At 42.4% G+C, this 18,611-nt stretch overlaps 1 protein-coding gene across 1 annotated transcript; it reads left to right on the forward strand.

The window, feature by feature from the left end:
* Nucleotides 1-16,364: 16,364 nt before the first annotated feature.
* On the forward strand, nucleotides 16,365-18,365 carry LOC124269550 (epididymal secretory glutathione peroxidase-like). The gene is made up of 2 exons (XM_046704580.1): nucleotides 16,365-16,632; nucleotides 17,125-18,365. Exons 1-2 carry the CDS (start codon nucleotides 16,381-16,383, stop codon nucleotides 17,329-17,331), a joined length of 459 nt encoding a protein of 152 aa, XP_046560536.1. The 5' UTR covers nucleotides 16,365-16,380; the 3' UTR covers nucleotides 17,332-18,365.
* The last annotated feature ends 246 nt before the right edge of the window (nucleotides 18,366-18,611 follow it).

The following is an 18,611-nucleotide window of genomic DNA, read 5'->3' on the forward strand; positions in this document are numbered from 1 at the left end:
GTGTGTGGTTGTTGGTTGTCCTGTGGATGTTAGGATGTCGTTGATGGTTGTCCTCTTGATGTCAATGCAATCCGAAACATGTGTCTCATTTACCTATGCAGACAATGACCTACTTTTCAGCCGATCCGAATGTTTTCGTGTGAAAGTGAAAATAAACATCACAAACAACTGTGGTTACACTGAATTCCAATTGCCTGTTGCATAAGAAAATAGTATGTACAAATGAATTTTAATTTTAAACTTTAGTAACTTCGTATTTCTATATTTTATGGTGATGTGTGGGCAGCATGACCTTAACTAAGACGTCACAGACTGCCCCTGTTTGATGAGGTCGTAAAATGATTCACATTCCCTCTGGTTCAATGGTTACACCTGTTATGTATTTTTTGCGCTTATTCAGGGTAGTTCTGTAATGTACAGTGTGATTGATATAATATCAAGTCCGTACCAGACCGCCAAACTTTTCTAGCGGGAGAGCCTCGTTTTGAGATTTCCACGATTTCCAGGTATACGTTTGGCAGAGCTCGCTGTACGACAGAGCACGCTGCATGACGTGTTTGCAAGGATAAGAAGGAGCGTAGTGTTACAATATACACCTGCTAATATGTATCAAATAATACTGATTAATAATTATGTATCCAGTTACATGAATTGTTCTCAAAATTCTGGACTGGTTATTGTACTATGTTGCGCAATAGGACGGGACCGAGTCAACAGGAAACGAGACTGTTGTGTAATCAATTTTTTGACTTGGTTGTTGCTGATGACCCAGTTATCATCACTGGATGTTTAAGTCCATGTTTGCGTCTGCCCTTGGTTGCACAAAGATTACGACAGAAATCTAAGGAAATAACACTTATATATCTAATTTAAAACGCACTTTCACAACGGAAAGTATACGCCCAATAGTGTTCCGAGACCAAATTTGTATCAGGCGAATATCATCCCTATGAACTGAATCATAGAAGTGACATCGTTGCCCATGCACAAAGTACGTGTCAAATTACACATTCTGCAGTTGATGAGTTGTCGTGCTTTTCTAAACTGCGACAATGGAAGACGCGACATATTTGAAATTCAAAATTTCAATGTCACTGGAAAGCTTGTGGTAGGATATGACTGGTTTATAGACGATGAAATACACAAGTTTTGAAATTGGTCAGATGTAACATATGTTATATTTGGGATTACACTTTCTTAGTAAAGTACATATTCTGGTACTTTTTGAGTTGAGCCCCATCCGGGATTCGAACCACACCCTCAGAGTCACGCACCTAATCGCCAGCACAAAAAGTCAGACGCCTAGACCGCTCAGCCACCGCGGCTTCCACAAAATGGAAGTCAGACAACTGGTAGTCTAGACTGCGGACTTTGTGTACCCCTCTGATAAGTGTTAATTGGCACGACTTCCACGGCCGAAAGCTATGAAATACACAAAAATATGCCTTTTAGAAAGTGGTCAAATGTAACATATATTATATTTGGGATTTATAGAAGATGTTTAGCACGTGTATATTTGTGTACGGCCTTGGTACTTGCTCATTTACCTAAATTATGACTAAAAGGAAACAAATATTTTCATTTTCATAAGTTTCAGCTACTCCTGCTTTTTTTGCACCCCAAACACGTTTTGTGTGTTTATGTTTCTGTGCTAAGGTTATTGCCTATCCAGGAGGTAGAATACACTCCATCATGTGACGAATACATTGTGGGGTCATTGGCATACATGTCAAGGAACTTCGCGAGATATATATTTCGTCGAAAACGCTTCAAGATTAAGATTTGTTATCTGCTTCAGGAAACCGTTTCTATATCCGTTACCGTTACTATGGGTACGCTATGTTATAAGGCCGTAAGTGATGGGATCGCATCACGTGATGCCAGTTTTCTAGGAAGTACTATGGACACCAAGGACGTTTATTCATCATGTTTAAATATGGCTAACTCCGTTTCCGGCGAGACGACACGGGCAGTGTCAATGGCTTTCTTATTCATGCAGTATCCATAGGTTACGGTCTCATTCCCGAGTGATTCGTTAATGTTAAGTATCTGTAAAATATTTTTAATATCATCATCGTCGTCGTCGTCGTCGCCGTCATCATCATCATCATCATCATCATCAGTGGCATTATCATAACAATAATCACCATCACCCTTATCATTATGAGCCTCATATCCGTACTTTTGGCTGACAGCTGATTTAATACGCAGCTATTACTGACGGCCAAACCCTCCTTGCTGTCAGAACACACGCGAGGTGAGTTACGGAGGTTGCCGTGAACTTCCGATTGTAGGAAATGTCGGGATTGCGTATGCTACGATCAGCCGCGGGTTGTGTGTTGTCTCGAATTGCACTCACCGCCAGACTGAAGCACGATGGCTTCACATCGTTTGTTATTGGATCCTGAATTGTTTGCTGTAGTCAGGGCTCAGAGATTAGACTTAATCATGAGAGATTAAATTTCTGTAACTGCGCCTTGTGATGGATCCCAGTGGACACCGACTCGTCGAGTAATCGCGTAGTATTGATGCTATATAGAGCTAGACTGACATTTAGTTCCTTGTTATCGTATCTGAAAATATATATCTACAAATATGTAAAATACAATCTAAATGAATCCAAGAACATATATTAATTTCAGACCCAGAACGAAGGCAATCCAGACTTGCAAATCATTCTAGCCTTGATATAGAAGTTCGTTATTCTCTAGAGTCTGTGAGTGAGTGAGTACGTGAGAATGGTTTTACGGTGCTGTTAGCAACAGTCCAGTAATATCGTATCGGGGGACACCAGAAATGGGCTTCACACATTGTACCCATGTGGGGAATCGAACCCGGGTCTGCGGCGTGACGAGCGAACGCTTCAACCACTAGGATACCCCACAGACCCCTAGAGTTTGTGAAGCAGACTATGGATATAGAACTTGCACAGACAGCGGAAGACTGGTGGTTCGGTTCCCGCTATACCGAAATAGGTTAAAATATGGTGTTTGTTGTTGCTTTGCCTGGCGTGCGGCACGAGGAAATAATTGGTCGGCTTAAGGGTGTCCGGGCAGGGTGTCCATGGTAAACTGAGACATGATATCTCTGTTAGTTTTCAATATAAACCAGGACTAACTCTGTTAGTTTTCAATATAAACCAGGATTAATCCGGAGCAGTGGGTGTGTGTTTCACATTAATCATGAAGTCCAAAAGTCAGGGAGAATTGCTCCTGAGAAAAATGTTTCGGAGGAGAAGTGGGATGCGCACCCCCGCAACCCCCTTTGGGATCAGCCCAGTAGTATAACTAGTTGATATTTCACCAAAGAAGGTGACATGTGCACAACTAGTGCTGCAACTTTATAGAGAAAAATATAAATTGCTTTCAACTTAATTTAATTCTTGTCTTAACTGGCATTCTAAATTAGAAGTTGGTGAATCAATAAAACATGAATCATTCTTTATGGATAACAACTTCCTGTTTATGGCATAGCCCAATTTTATGACCAAACACCAATGTGGAATCATTTACTTGCCATTAGTTTTAAGAAGATAATCCCCATACTGAACACACTGTGAAACTATGTCACTTCTTTTTATTACTGTTGTTTATATTTATGACTTAATCCATCTCAGATGAACTTGGATACCGGTATATAAGCCTTTGTCAGAATTGGAAAAACACCGTGTACTGTCGGAAAGCGCACATTAAATCTCCAAATCATCATCATCATCATCATCATCATCATCATAATCATCATGGCAAAACAGAAATACCTCTCCTTCAGCTTAGCTAAGGTAAGGCTAGGTGCTCAGGGCAGGTTTTACCCTTACAATGAATCTGGGAGACCCCCACCTTTGTATGTCAAGGTAAACCCTGCCCTTATCATCTAGCCTTACAAAAGGTTCGGGTCCAGGGACCCCATCAATATATTTTACGGGTCCTTGCTGGTGACATGAGGGTACTGTAAAGTATGGAAGTGGTGTAGTGTACGTTTGCATAATTACTGCAGAGCCTGGAATGAATCAGTGATCATGTGGAGAGTGGTCATGACTGATGGGTGAAATAACAGACACAGATATCTACCCTTGATGCTAAGACAGCCTTATGGTCTGTTAGGACGACCTTTAGCGCTATGTGTGCTAAAGGTGCTGTCAGGCCTCGATTTGGGGAATTAGCTATAGGGAGCAAGCCTTGAAACCTTGAAACAAGAAAGGAGCCAGAGCTGTGAGATCAAGGGTTTATTCAAGCAAGTGTCCTTGCATGACATTCAATATACATCAGTTCATACATAATAATGACATACAATAATAGAAATAATAATCAATGATATCCTAATACAGTTTATATCTAAGTCCGGTAATATAAGCAATGTGTGGTACAACAGGGTATGTACGGTAACTGCTTACAGAAACATAATACAAATAATAACATTTTCTTGAGTAACTACGGTACTGATAAATAACATGACCTGACGGATGAATTAATCATCAACAACAATTGCAAAGAACAAGTACTGAGTGGAGCGCCCAACAGTTTAATTACAGCATGTAGTGCCTAGTCCATTAACTGTTGTGCGGATTTATGACTATTACGTTATGTCGCGCCTAATGCGTTAACTACGGTACCGATTTATGACAATTACGGTATGTAGTGCCTATTGCGTTAACTACGGTAGGAATTTATGACTATTATGGTATGTTGCGCTTAGTGTATTGACTACGGTAGGAATTTACTATTATTACGGTATGTCGCGCTTAATGCATTAACTACGGTAACGATTTATGACTTGTGTAAGTAATTTCCGTTATCAACATACATGCCTTGAGCAAATACGGTAAACGGCGCGAAGTGCTCAGATTTGACATATACCATTTAACTCCGGTATTGACTATACGCATTCTAACTGTAATGTTAACATTTATTTTCTCAATACAATAATTTCGGTAGATACGGTAAGTGGAACTAGAGAGTGATATAAATATGTGTAACTACGGGGACAGACGATATAGTTTTAGCTAGAGTACTACTTTGTCCCATCCTGAATTATTTGGGTGACTACGGTAAATGTATTTCGACGGTGATGTTGCTATTGGCAACGTGTAATTTCGACCTATACGGAGTTAAGCCATGACCTAGAATATATGTAATGCTGTAGTGCTACATTTTTGTGCTTTACAAAACAAGACAGTAACTTAGTTAAATGAATATGTAATAATGTACTAGGACGGCGCTGTTGTCATTGGCTACGCGTATTTCTTAAATTACGGAGCTAAACAAGTACGGAACGAAGACTGTAATTGCAAACTACACGGATTTGAATGTATATTTTCTGGTAATATGAAGAGTAGACAATACCATTTTCTACTGATTACGGTAATGTGATTCGCGTATAAACTGTTTTGTACGGTATACAACTGCACGCGGAACGGAACGTTTAATACATCATTATTCAAATTCTTATAGTGTTGGTGAAATATCAAAACACAAATGTTGGCTGTTATACCTATCATGTGAGCGCGTATCTGAGGTAAATCTACACGACTATAATTTGATCGGCGGACTATAGTAAAATACATAAACTTCGTCTTTGCTGGAAATGATTGTATAAACTCTCGGAACTGTTTTGTGACTAAGCTACTAGAATCTAGGCTACTGAACGGGAATCTAACCTGCATATACAGATCTAACACGCAAATGAATAAAACAAGACAAAGACTGGGAATACACACATGTGTGTCGAAACATAGAAAAGAAATATTCGTTTGTACATGAAAAACATAAACTTGAGGAGCCCACGACGCAATGTGCATAAATAAATATCCCTGGGTAGTGCCTAATAATTAATCGGTTATCTAGAGCTAGCATTTGCAATGACAAAGTGCTTCAATGTTGTAGGAATGTTTCTAACCTAACTCTAACATTTTCTAGACGATAATTACAAAGAAATAACAAGTTAAACAAGAATAAGTTTAAATGTTTCTTACCTTGAAACAAGAAAGGAGCCAGAGCTGTGAGATCAAGGGTTTATTCAAGCAAGTGTGCCTGATATGGAAGAACCCAGGATTTTATACCCCACAGCTCTACTCGTTTGTCATTATCAAGTTTCTATAAAGTTGAAGTTTCCATATGCGTTATCTACCCTATGCTGACAAGGTATACTACACGAGGTGGGTGGTAAGAAGATGATTACCTAACAAGGTTTGATTTTCTTTGTGGTGTAGCCACGGTCAGCTTGCGCCAGCTGCTTAACAAAATATCTGTCAGTGCCTGACCATGGCATTTACGACAGGACAAAGAGGATGGCATGATGGTAATCTCGATCTTGTTCAACAAAAGTTGATTTTCGATTACGACTTAGTTGGTGGTAGACATGCTCCTGCTGGGATGGGACTACTTATCTGTGCTTTGACCAAGGGATGTACCCGAGAAGAAAGGCCGGAGCCGACACAGCTCGCTAGCTTCATCTTTGATTAATTAGTTTAAGGTTGGCGTGGACGCGTTTGCTAATTGCCTACTACTGCGCTTCCCATGCGGGGCTATAAAGAAGATACACTATGCACTGCGACTTGCACGTATACGGATTTTCTTTGTTATGAATAATTTGTGAAAAATATAAAAATGTATGAAGAAATATATGCACTGTAATAATACCCCTATGCGTCGTGGAGCTTTTGTCCTCAAAAGCTTTTACAAAAACAGGAAAGGGTTACAAATACCGAGGTGTACAATGAGAATCAAAGAGGTGCGCATGATAGCGTTTGACAAACGTATACACAATGATCAAAACAAAAAATAGGATGGACATAGGGTTGGTACGTTTAAAAAAATTATGGTACAAGGATTGAAATACAATTATTTGACCTGAAATACAAATACACACTGCAGTAGAAGAAATCAGGGACAATTTAAAAAGATGGACAAGACGAAAGGAACCTGAAAAGGTGAAAAGATACATAGTATATAATTGAGACAGGTTGAATGATGAGGGAGTTTTTAGCGTTCCCTAACAATTTGCCCTTTAAAATACCTTTAAATGACCATGCCAGTTGGTTCCAAATCTTGAAAATACACAAGGTGGACTGTCGAAATATATGAGGTAAACGGTTGTTGAAAGAGCGTGCGTAATTTGCGGGGAAGTTAGATCGGGGGATTTTGAGTGAACGGTCGGTAAGTTTATTGGTGACATTGAAATCAGGAGTGGAGTGTGAGTGTGGGAAAGAGATATCATGAGAGATGAACATTTTCTTTGAACATAAGGCGGTTGGATGTGCAAGTAGGAAAGACACGGTGTGAGCGAAAAGAAATAGGCAATAGTGACACACTCAGGACCAGAAGCGAGTTCGAGGAGTAGACAGTTGTTATGTTGAGAATGTTGTGTGTAAAAGTCAAAGATGAGAATTGCTGGCAAAAGGACAGTCGGGACAGGAAGCACAGATATCAGTACTAACGAAAGGATGGTGACTCCCCATGATGGACCTAAAACAAGACAAGAAACCAAGGGACAAGTCAGATGGGATGACCATAATGCAGGAAAGTTGTGGCCACAACATTTCACAGCGTAGCACTTATAAAACACAAGGTAATATGATTACCTGTAAGGGTTGGTCAGAGCTCATCTACCTTGACCGAAGATGACATGTTGTCAGGAGGAATACCATGGAAGGTCATGATCTATGATTTTGCAAAATATTTGTGCTTCCGTTTTCGTCTGTGGCCCAATCGGGTTCTGTAAGTGTGGTAATCACTTATCATTTCAGGACTAAGGTTAGAGGCTGGTTCCCAGGTACGCTGTGGGTAACCTTCCCATTCAATTAAGTAATGGGTTTCTCCTGATCGCTTTTTGGCTTTGTGAATGCGTTTTACCGCATACAGTTGATCATCTTGTTGGGAAGATGATGGGTGTGTGTTGTCTGGTTCATTATCTTGTTCTTGGCTTGACATGTGCTGTGTTGTGATAAGATTGTCTGGCTGTGAGGCTGTTGACGGAGTTGGAGTAGCTGTTTGTGAGCCTTGTCTATGTGCATTGTCAGGCTGGGAGGATGTTGACTGAGTAGGTGTTGCCAGATGCTGGGTGGGTTGTGACACTTGCATACGAGGAGTGGGAGGTGTATAAGGCTTGAGTCTGTTGGCATGTATGAATGATTTATGTTCCTTGTTTGTGCTTGCATTCATGAGTTTGTATGTGTGGTTTAGACCAATGCGAATGATTCTGTAAGGCCCTATCCATTTCTTTGATAGTTTGGGTGAAAGGCCGGTTTTGACTGTGGGATCAGTCATTAGAACCTGATCGCCAACAGAGTAGGAAGGCTCCTTGGATCTGATATCCTGAAGACCCTTGCTTTTGTCCTGTGCAAGTGATTTAGCCACACTGAGGTTTGTTAAGAGATCTTGCAGATGACCCTGTGCATCCTTGCCAAGAGTAGATTTGGGCAGTAAGGTAGTGTCAAAAGGGAGATTCATTTCCTTCCCAAACAGAAGGTAGTGTGGCGAATACCCAGTTGATTGACAAGGTACATTGCGCATGGCCATCATTACACATGGAATGAGTTTGGCCCAGTTGGTTTGATCAGGGTCAGCATATGTTCGGAGAGCCTGTTCTATTACACTATTCCTCCTCTCACACATGCCATTGGTTTGGGGTGATAGGATGAAGTGTAATAGTGTTTGATATCAAGAGTTCACAGAGGGCATTTACCAACTTGGACGTGAACTGCCTGCCTCGGTCAGTAAGAAGTGTACGAGGAGCACCAAATCGTGAAAACACCTCATTAAACAGGATTGATGCAACCTCAGATGCTTCTTGAGTGCGCATTGGGAAACCTTCAGTCCAGCAAGAGAAGGAATCAACGGCAAGGAGAACATATTTGTAGCCTTCTTTAGTCTCAGGTAGTGGACCAAGGATGTCAACATGGACACGAGAGAATGTGTCCTCAATAGGCATAGGCACCATTGGTGCTGGCAGCATTGTCCTTCTTTTGGAGCGTTGACAGTCATCACAGGACTTGATATAATTCTCAATATCCTGGTATAGGCCTGGCCAATAATACTTAGTGAGTATTGTTTGACGTGTGGCGTCTCGTCAAAGTGGCATCCACCAGCTTTGGAATCATGGTAAGCAAAAAGAAGCTCTTTGCGACAGCAAACGGGGACAGCTAGCTGTGTGACCATGGGAGGGCGGTTGTTTTCTGACCTCTATGCTTGGCATGATAGAAATGGTACAGAATACCGTCACGAATGTCATACTCCTGGGAAAGGCCTGCAAGGCCCTTTACTTGAGCATCTGTATAGGTGGAGGAATTTCACCTTTCTCAATGTAGTCAATGATTGGACGAAGGTCCGAAGACTTACGTTGTTTTCTGCCAAGCCTTCATCGTCTAGATCAGTGCCTATAGTGAAAACCATAGGACCAGGAGGGTTGGACCTGATTTATAGACAAAGTCTACAGCTATAGAAGGATGACACGTCATCTCTGCAGGTGTCTTCTGTAGAAACATTGTGTGAATGAAGTCGTGGATTGTCAGTATTTGAATGTGATGTAGTTTTGGACTTGAGTGTGATATGCGTGATGAGTGTGGTGTATAATGGTGTCTTGAGAGGACAGAGATGATTTGTCCGAACATGTAGACACTAGTTGACTGGAGGGACGAGACATGAGTTGTCGACCTTGTTGATGTTTTGTGCGATAAGGCTTTTCGAGGGTGCAGACCTCATGTTGCCTGGTTTGAAAAGAGCATGTGGATGAGAGGGGCATTTGAGCGTGTAGAGCTTCGTGTTGCCTGAGGCCGAATGTGCATATGGGCGTGGGAGGCAGTGAGGGTGTAGGCCTCATGTTGCCTGCATTGGAATTGGGAGAATGGCGGGTGGAGGCAGTCGAGGGTGTAGACCTCATGTTGCCTGCATTGGAATTGGTAGAATGGCGGGTGGAGGCAGTCGGGGTGTAGGCCTCATGTTGCCTGCATTAAAATGGCGGTGGGGAGGCAGTCGAGGGTGTAGACCTCATGTTGCCTGCATTGCAATGGGAAGAATTACAAGTGGAGGCGGTCGAGGGTGTAGACCTCGCGTGTTGCCTGCATTGAAATGGGAAGAATTGCGAGTGGGAGGCAGTCGAGGGGTGTGAGACCTCATGTGCGCCTGCATTAAAAAATGGGTAGAGTGTCGAGTGGAGGCAGTCGAGGGTGTAGACCTCATGTTGCCTGCATTGAAATTGGTAGAATGGCGAAAGTGGAGGCAGTCGAGGGTGTAGGCCTCATGTTGCCCTGCATTGGGGTGGTAGAATGGCGGGTGGAGGCAGTCGAGGGGTGTAGGCCTCATGATGCCTGCATTAGGAATGAGCATAATGTTGAGAGGGAGGCAGTCGAGGGTTGTAGACCTCATGTTGCTCTCGGGGTGTGAAATGACACTTGCTTGATGGGGTTGCTTGTCTGGGATGTGGTATGTGAAGTTGGAGTGGGTAAGAGTGGGGGAGGAAGCAGTGGCAGCTACCTGTGCATATTGGCATGGTGAAGAGATTGGTTTTGTTGAAATGGGTGGGGGAAGGTATGTCTTCAGTGTTGGGTTCATGTACCTGTTCTGCATGTGCAATGCGAGATAGGGCATCTGCATTTGTGTTAGATTTGCCTGGTCTGTGTATAATCTCAAAATCATATTCTTGCAGCATCAGGGACCATCTACTAAGTCGACCAGAGTCATGCTTCGTTTTCTTTAGCCAAGTAAGAGCCTTGTGGTCTGTGTAGACAGAAAATGAACCATTGGCAAGATACACCCTGAAGTTTTTGATACCCTCTAGGACGGCTAGGCATTCTAAATGTGTGATTCCCCAATTCTTTTCTGTAGTGTGGAGAGAGCGACCACCATAACAGATTACTCGTTCTCTGCCCTGTGAATCAAGTTGGCCTAAATTGTACCCTATTGCAGTTTGTGATGCATCAGTTGTGAGTATGAAGGGCTTTGTTTGGTCAGGGTATGCAAGGATAGGTGCAGTTGTAAGAGCTTGTTTCAGCTTTTTCAAATGCCTGTTGACAATGGTCAGACCATTCAAATGACACATCTTTTTCAGAAGGTAAAACAGTGGGAGGCTATACCAGAAAAGTTGGCCACAAATTTGCGATAATATGATGCCAAGCCCAAGAAATGGCGCACATCATGGACATTTTAGGAGGTGGGATTTGTGTGACCGAATCTATTTTTGAAGGATCAACATGGATGCCATCTTTGCTGAAGATATGACCTAAATAGGGTGACTTGTTTTGTGGCGAATTTACACTTGCTGGGGCTTTAGAGTGAGGCCTGCTTCTCTGATCTTTTGAAATACTGCCTTGAGGTGACTCAGATGTTCGAAAAAGGTTTTGGAAAATATTATGATGTCATCAACATATATCAATATGTAGCGCCAATTCATTTCTTTTAGTGCCTCTGAAATTGTTTGCTGAAAAGCCATTGGGGCATTTTTGAGACCAAAGGGGGCTGATTCCATTCAAACACGCCATCAGGTGTAATGAATGCTGATTTGTGTTTTGTTTCGGGGTGAAGTGGTATTTGCCAAAAGCCACTAGCACAGTCAAGAACACTAAAAAATTTGGCATGGCTATCGCCTACAGCATCAACAACATCTTCAAAACGTGGTAGAGGAAAAAATATGGGCTTGGTAACTGCATTGAGGCGTCTATAATCTACGGCAAAACGGTAAGAAGAGTCACGTTTTTTAACCATGACAACAGGAGAGTGCCACTCAGAAGAACTAGGCTGAATGATATTAGCTTCTAACATTTCTTGTACTTGTCTAGAGCATTCTTTCCTAATGGCTGCATTTTGCCTGTAAAAAGGGAGTCTAATGGGTCTGGCATCACCTGTATCTATTTTGTGATGATGTAAGTGAGAGTGTGTCCTAAATCTGACAAATCTGTGGCAAAACAGACCTTTGTGATTGTAGAAATGCATGTAAATGTTTTCGTTGTTCCTGTGTGAGATCAGCATCGCTGAGATCAAACTCAATGTCTTAATGAATGTGTTGTGTTAGCACTTGTAGAAGGAGAGTCAGAATCAGACGCGTCAGGGAGGTCAAGGACAGATGTAGGGTCAATCTCTGAGGCAACAGCAATGACAGTTTTAGAAAACAGTGTGACATGGCTGTCACTTGCATTAAGTAATCTCATGCAAACTGATTTGGGATGGTTTGTTATGAGACATTTGGCACCTTGGAGCTCCATGTCATTCAGCGTTGGGACGGGTTCCAAGAGAAAAACTTGACCTTGTTGACAATGAGAAATTTTGATGGGAATGTCAGCTTGAGAGTGTGGGGGAATGACAACAGATTTGTATGGCCTTACATAACCTCCATTGATTGATGCCAGAGAGACAGACACAAGACCTTCGTGTATGTGTAAGCACTTTGAGGGCAGGTCTATGGTGACTTTGTTGGACTCAAGGAAGTCAATGCCTAAGATGAGTGAGTGATGTAGGTTATGGAACCACAGTAGCTGCATATTGTGTTTCTATGAGGGCAATTGTGAGGGAACCGAAAAAACTCACCACATCTGCGACATCTGCCTTGAAGGTGCTGTGGAGTCGATAGTCGGCTGCTGGGGCTGGGTGGTGGGTGTTGCTGCACTGAGCTGTATGGTTGATGAAGTGAGGCTTGATACTGGTTTGGTGCTGGGTGGTACTTCTGTGGAGATGGCTGGTGTTGTTGTTGCTGTGGTGGTGGTGGTTGGTACGGCTGCTGTTGCTGTGGTGGTAGTGATAGTGGTGGTTGGTATTGGCTGCTGTGGTGCTGCTGCTGTGGTGGTGTGGTGATGGGTGGTACTGCTGCTGCTGTGGTGCTGGTTGTGGTGGTTGGTACTGTTGCTGTGTTGCTGGGGAAGGTGTCTGTTGTCTGTGGTGGTGTTCCCAGGGCTCTTGCTGCTGTAGACCAGTTGAAAGAGTTGCTGACTGTACAGCACAGGCCCTGTTTGTTGTGATCAGCATGGCCACGAAGTTTGTTAATTGTTCAACTTGTTGGACCAAGCCGACCTCTGCTGTGCTGGGAGCCTGCGACTGTGCAGCCAGCTGTGCCTGGTGGCGAACCTCGTCCAGGGTTGCTGGCTCCTTCGTGTACACCCACTGCTTAATCTGTGGGAGTAGCCCATTGATTGCAATAGCTACTATCACAGATTGTGGCAATGTGGAGTGCAACATGGATGATTGCACCCTGGTGATGTAGTCTTCTATCGTTTCCTGCTCCTTCTGTGGCATGTGTAGAAGAACCACGTCAAAGGAGCGCCGAAAACGTTGTTTGAAGGCTGCCTTCAGTGACTGCATGTCGCGTTGTGTGGTTTCAGGCAGGCAGAGAAACCATACCTTTGCAGCGTCGTCCAAGTAGAATGGCAGAATTCTACAGGACCACGGTCAGCTTGCGCCAGCTGCTTAACAAAATATCTGTCAGTGCCTGACCATGGCATTTACGACAGGACAAAGAGGATGGCATGATGGTAATCTCGATCTTGTTCAACAAAAGTTGATTTTCGATTACGACTTAGTTGGTGGTAGACATGCTCCTGCTGGGATGGGACTACTTATCTGTGCTTTGACCAAGGGATGTACCCGAGAAGAAGGGCCGGAGCCGACACAGCTCGCTAGCTTCATCTTTGATAAATTAGTTTAAGGTTGGCGTGGACGCGTTTGCTAATTGCCTACTACTGCGCTTGCCATGCGGGGCTATAAAGAAGATACACTATGCACTGCGACTTGAACGTATACGGATTTTCTTTGTTATGAATAATTTGTGAAAAATATAAAAATGTATGAAGAAATATATGCACTGTAATAATGCATTAAAGGTACGTTCTCGGTATTTTTGTGCCTCTCTCCAGAAGTGATATTTTGGGTTTTCTGTGCCCATTCTCAACAATTGAGCAAACAAGATGCACATTTGTGCGTTGCGTAAGAGCCTGGTTCAGGGTACCAACACAGAAACCACTACCACTGCCATGCACATAGAGCTTCTTGTGTCTGTTTACCTGTGTATAGTAAATACTGCCCACCAGACTTGTGTCTGTCTACCTGTGTATAGTAAATACTGCACACCAGACTTGTGTCTGTCTACCTGTGTATAGTAAATACTACACACCTGACTTGTGTCTGTCTACCTGTGTATAGCAAATACTGCACACCTGACTTTTGTCTGTCTACCTGTGTATAGTAAATACTGCCCACCTGACTTGTGTCTGTCTCCCTGTGTATAGTAAATACTGCACACCTGACTTGTGTCTGTCTACCTGTGTATAGTAAATACTGCCCACCTGACTTGTGTCTGTCTACCTGTGTATAGTAAATACTGCCCACCTGACTTTTGTCTGTCTACCTGTGTATAGTAAATACTGCCCACCTGACTTGTGTCTGTCTACCTGTGTATAGTAAATACTGCCCACCAGACTTGTGTCTGTCTACCTGTGTATAGTAAATACTGCCCACCTGACTTGTGTCTGTCTACCTGTGTATAGTAAATACTGCACACCAGACTTGTGTCTGTCTACCTGTGTATAGTAAATACTGCCCACCTGACTTGTGTCTGTCTACCTGTGTATAGTAAATACTGCCCACCTGACTTGTGTCTGTCTACCTGTGTATAGTAAATACTGCACACCTGACTTGTGTCTGTCTACCTGTGTATAGTAAATACTGCCCACCTGACTTGTGTCTGTCTACCTGTGTATAGTAAATACTGCACACCTGACTTGTGTCTGTCTACCTGTGTATAGTAAATACTGCCCACCTGACTTGTGTCTGTCTACCTGTGTATAGTAAATACTGCCCACCAGACTTGTGTCTGTCTACCTGTGTATAGTAAATAGTGTGTCTGTCTACCTGCCCACCTGACTTGTGTCTGTCTACCTGTGTATAGTAAATACCTGCTTGTGTCTGTCTACCTGACTTGTGTCTGTCTACCTGTGTATAGTAAATACTGCACACCTGACTTGTGTCTGTCTACCTGTGTATAGTAAATACTGCCCACCTGACTTGTGTCTGTCTACCTGTGTATAGTAAATACTGCCCACCTGACTTGTGTCTGTCTACCTGTGTATAGTAAATACTGCCCACCTGACTTGTGTCTGTCTACCTGTGTATAGTAAATACTGCCCACCTGACTTGTGTCTGTCTACCTGTGTATAGTAAATACTGCTCACCAGACTTGTGTCTGTCTACCTGTGTATAGTAAATACTGCACACCTGACTTGTGTCTGTCTACCTGTGTATAGTAAATACTGCCCACCTGACTTGTGTCTGTCTACCTGTGTATAGTTAATACTGCCCACCAGACAGATGTGTGTCTGTCTACCTGTGTATAGTAAATACTGCACACCTGACTAGATGTAGTCACTGAGAACTAGAGAGAACCTTCATATAGCAATATGTAAGTAATCGTCATCAATGTCACATGTCTGTAACTCAAATATGCAGCTGTGCATTACAAAAAGTCTTGGTCAGCATTTTGATGATATAATTCACATCCACAATTGTTCAATAACTGTCCGACTAAAAACCCAAAAACCCAAACATGCACATATTAAACCATTCAATCTAATTACCGGAAGGCTCGAGATACAGCTGCCTACAGTACATGCTCCAATGCCCTGGGTTACCTGTTTATTACCTGTATACAATTTAGCTACTGTATACAACAATGTATTGTCACTCGGCATAATAACAAGTGTTGTAACATATGGCTGATGGTATTATTTATCTTATTAATATATTTCTATAAAATCCGGTAGGCATACATACAACGCATTTAAATGATATCCAGAGTAAGAGGGGCGGTGTGGTGGCCTCATGGTTAAAGCGTTCGCAGGTCACATGGGTTCGATTCTCCACATGGACAGTGTGTGAAGCCCATTTCTGGTGTCCCCTGCCGTGTTATGCTAAAAAGTTGCTAAAAGCGCAGTGAACCTTCACTCACTCACTCATTCAGTGTAAGAACAGGAGGCTTTCTTCCATTGCACTCGTAACTATTTATAACTGTGCTGGCCATTTTCTTTCAAAATTATCAATAACATCAATTTTATTTTAAATACATTTTTCAACTATTATATCTGATAATTTTCAAAAATGTTTCCAAAACCATTGATACTCGAGATAGAAATATAGCTTTTAGCAGTTTAAGCCATATGGCTATTACCGATATGTTTCTAAGTCCCCAAAGTCCAGAAGTATTAAATTTACGTCAAGAATTGGATTAAGATATTGCATACCAGACTCAACTGATTTTTATGAGAAAGGACTTGATGGGTAAACTTTCATACTTTCAAGGTTTTGTAACATTACGTTAATGATCAACCATGACTGACATTAAACATGGAAAGTTATTGCTAGATATTGCTAAAAGCAGCGCAAAAGTAAACTGACTCACTCACTCACTTCAATGTCCACAGAGTTTACCCCTCAGTACTGGCAGTTGAATGTACTAGCTGATAATTTCATGGAGTCATCTTTCTCTATCGTGGGCTTCCCCTGTGACCAGTTCGCACACCAGGAACCAGGCGCCAACAAGACTGAGTTACTAGCTGGACTCCGGTATGTCCGCCCCGGCATGAACTACACGCCTCACTTCACACTACACATGAAGATTCACGTCAATGGCGAGGACGAACAGCCCCTCTACAGATACCTGAAGGTGAGTCCACATTGATGTACTCAACAGACAGTCCACAGATACCTGAAGGTGAGTCCACATTGATATACTCAACAGACAATCTACAGGGACCTGAAGGTGAGTCCACATTGATATACTCAACAGACAATCTACAGATACCTGAAGGTGAGTCCACATTGATATACTCAACAAACAATCTACAGATACCTGAAGGTGAGTCCACATTGATATACTCAACAGACAGCATACAGATACCTGAAGGTGAGTCCACATTGATATACTCAACAGACAATCTACAGATACCTGAAGGTGAGTCCACATTGATATACTCAACAGACAGTATACAGGGACCTGAAGGTGAATGGCCTCAAAGTCGTACAATGGGTTACGCGAGGATATCACATTACATCACAGTTCTGAACACCTCGGGGTATGTCGACATTTAATGGTAGTCTGTAATAATTTCGTCCGACTTCACCTTTACTTCTCATCAACACCTTAATTTTGTTTCAGGATTCTTGTCCTGTTCCTCTGGACGCTTCTTACGACAGAAGCGAGTCATTTTGGGATCCTATCAAGGTGAACGACATTTCATGGAACTTCGAGAAGTTTCTCATTGACCACAATGGCCGCCCACTCTTCCGGTTCCGGCCGGATGTTGAACCCATGGATCTGAGAGAGCTGGTTGAGCTAATGTTGGACAGGTCCCTGGATCCCTGACGAGTGGAACGCGAAAGCAGAAACTGAGCTCCAAATTATACACAACAAAATGAAAGTCAGAGAGGAGGCGAAGAAGAAAGAGGAAGAGAAAAAGAAACAAAAATAACTTGAACATATTATTCAAATGTGATACATTTGTCCCAATCAACTGTTTCTTTCTATTTATTTATTGGCATTGTGTTTTTAGTAAATTGAACTCATTAGGTGCCCCGGAGTAACCGGAAGTCCAGAACCGGATGTGCTAAACATCTGTCCTTATAGTGTATTTTTAGGTACCATAGGAAACTAGTGCAAACATTGAAGTTATACAGCTACTGACGTTGTTTATTTGTAACTAGAGGACAACTTACTGTCATTTGATCAGGCGACGCCGTGGCAAAATTCATACACGGCCCCAGATGTGTATCTGTCAAAGATGAGGCTATAAGGTGGATGTGGGATGTTGGATTAATGTGGGTGTACTCGACTTCAATACACACAGGTGATCAGGTGTACTCAGCTTAAAACTGTGACTAAGTTATTTGAACCTTCCAAAAAAATTACACGGTTAGTTTACGGAAATTGCCAAATCACAAATTCACTTCCGCTTTTTCAAATGCTGCAGCGACGCTTGATATATTTAGATAATCTTTATCACCAGCTGCAGTACATCACTGGATGATAGTAGCCTACATAAACTTAACACATATTCCAATCCTGAGATTACTGTGACATCATCTTATAGTCTTTGTCTGTTTGTGCTATCAACGTTCTTTGGTTATGTTGATTAATAATTCATTCATTCCATTCACCCATATATGGTCCTTGCTAAAAATCTCTAGCTGCGCCTGTTTTGGCTCCCCGGGTATTTGACCTCCTCCCTTGCTACACTCTATGACGGCCTTGCTGTAAACTGCTCATGCGCAGAAGGCATGGCCCGATGGCCAATATGGACTGTGGTTTTGTACATTCAACCAGAGTCTTGTTGTTGGTAGTGTTCACGGAGGCTGTCAGTCACTCAGAGTCCGCCATTTAACAATAAACGCTATATTTTTTCACGTGTCATGTGTTTTATCAGTGTTATTATATGGTATTTCAATCTCTGTTTGGGGGGATTATTAGTACCATTCCATCAATATCACGACGTGATGTGCCATAAATGGGCATCACACATTGTAACCGTATGTAAAATCGAATCTGGGTCTGGCCCAGCGAGCTATGGCGAGAAAGAGATCGGAGGAGAGATCAAGAGATGAAGAGAGGGAGATTGATTTATAATGCTGGACCACTCATATTACCAT

Source organism: Haliotis rubra, unplaced genomic scaffold (assembly GCF_003918875.1).
Source record: "Haliotis rubra isolate DU_JTF1 unplaced genomic scaffold, ASM391887v1 Scf1455, whole genome shotgun sequence".
Classification (NCBI taxonomy): Eukaryota; Metazoa; Mollusca; class Gastropoda; order Lepetellida; family Haliotidae; genus Haliotis; species Haliotis rubra.

What these genes read in the sequence shown, in the direction of transcription:
- LOC124269550 (XM_046704580.1), top strand. Translation starts at nt 16,381, where the DNA reads ATGTCCACAGAGTTTACCCCTCAGTACTGGCAGTTGAATGTACTAGCT. An exon ending in CCCTCTACAGATACCTGAAG is followed by an intron (nt 16,633 to 17,124) that starts GTGAGTCCACAT and finishes ATTTTGTTTCAG; the next exon opens with GATTCTTGTCCTGTTCCTCT.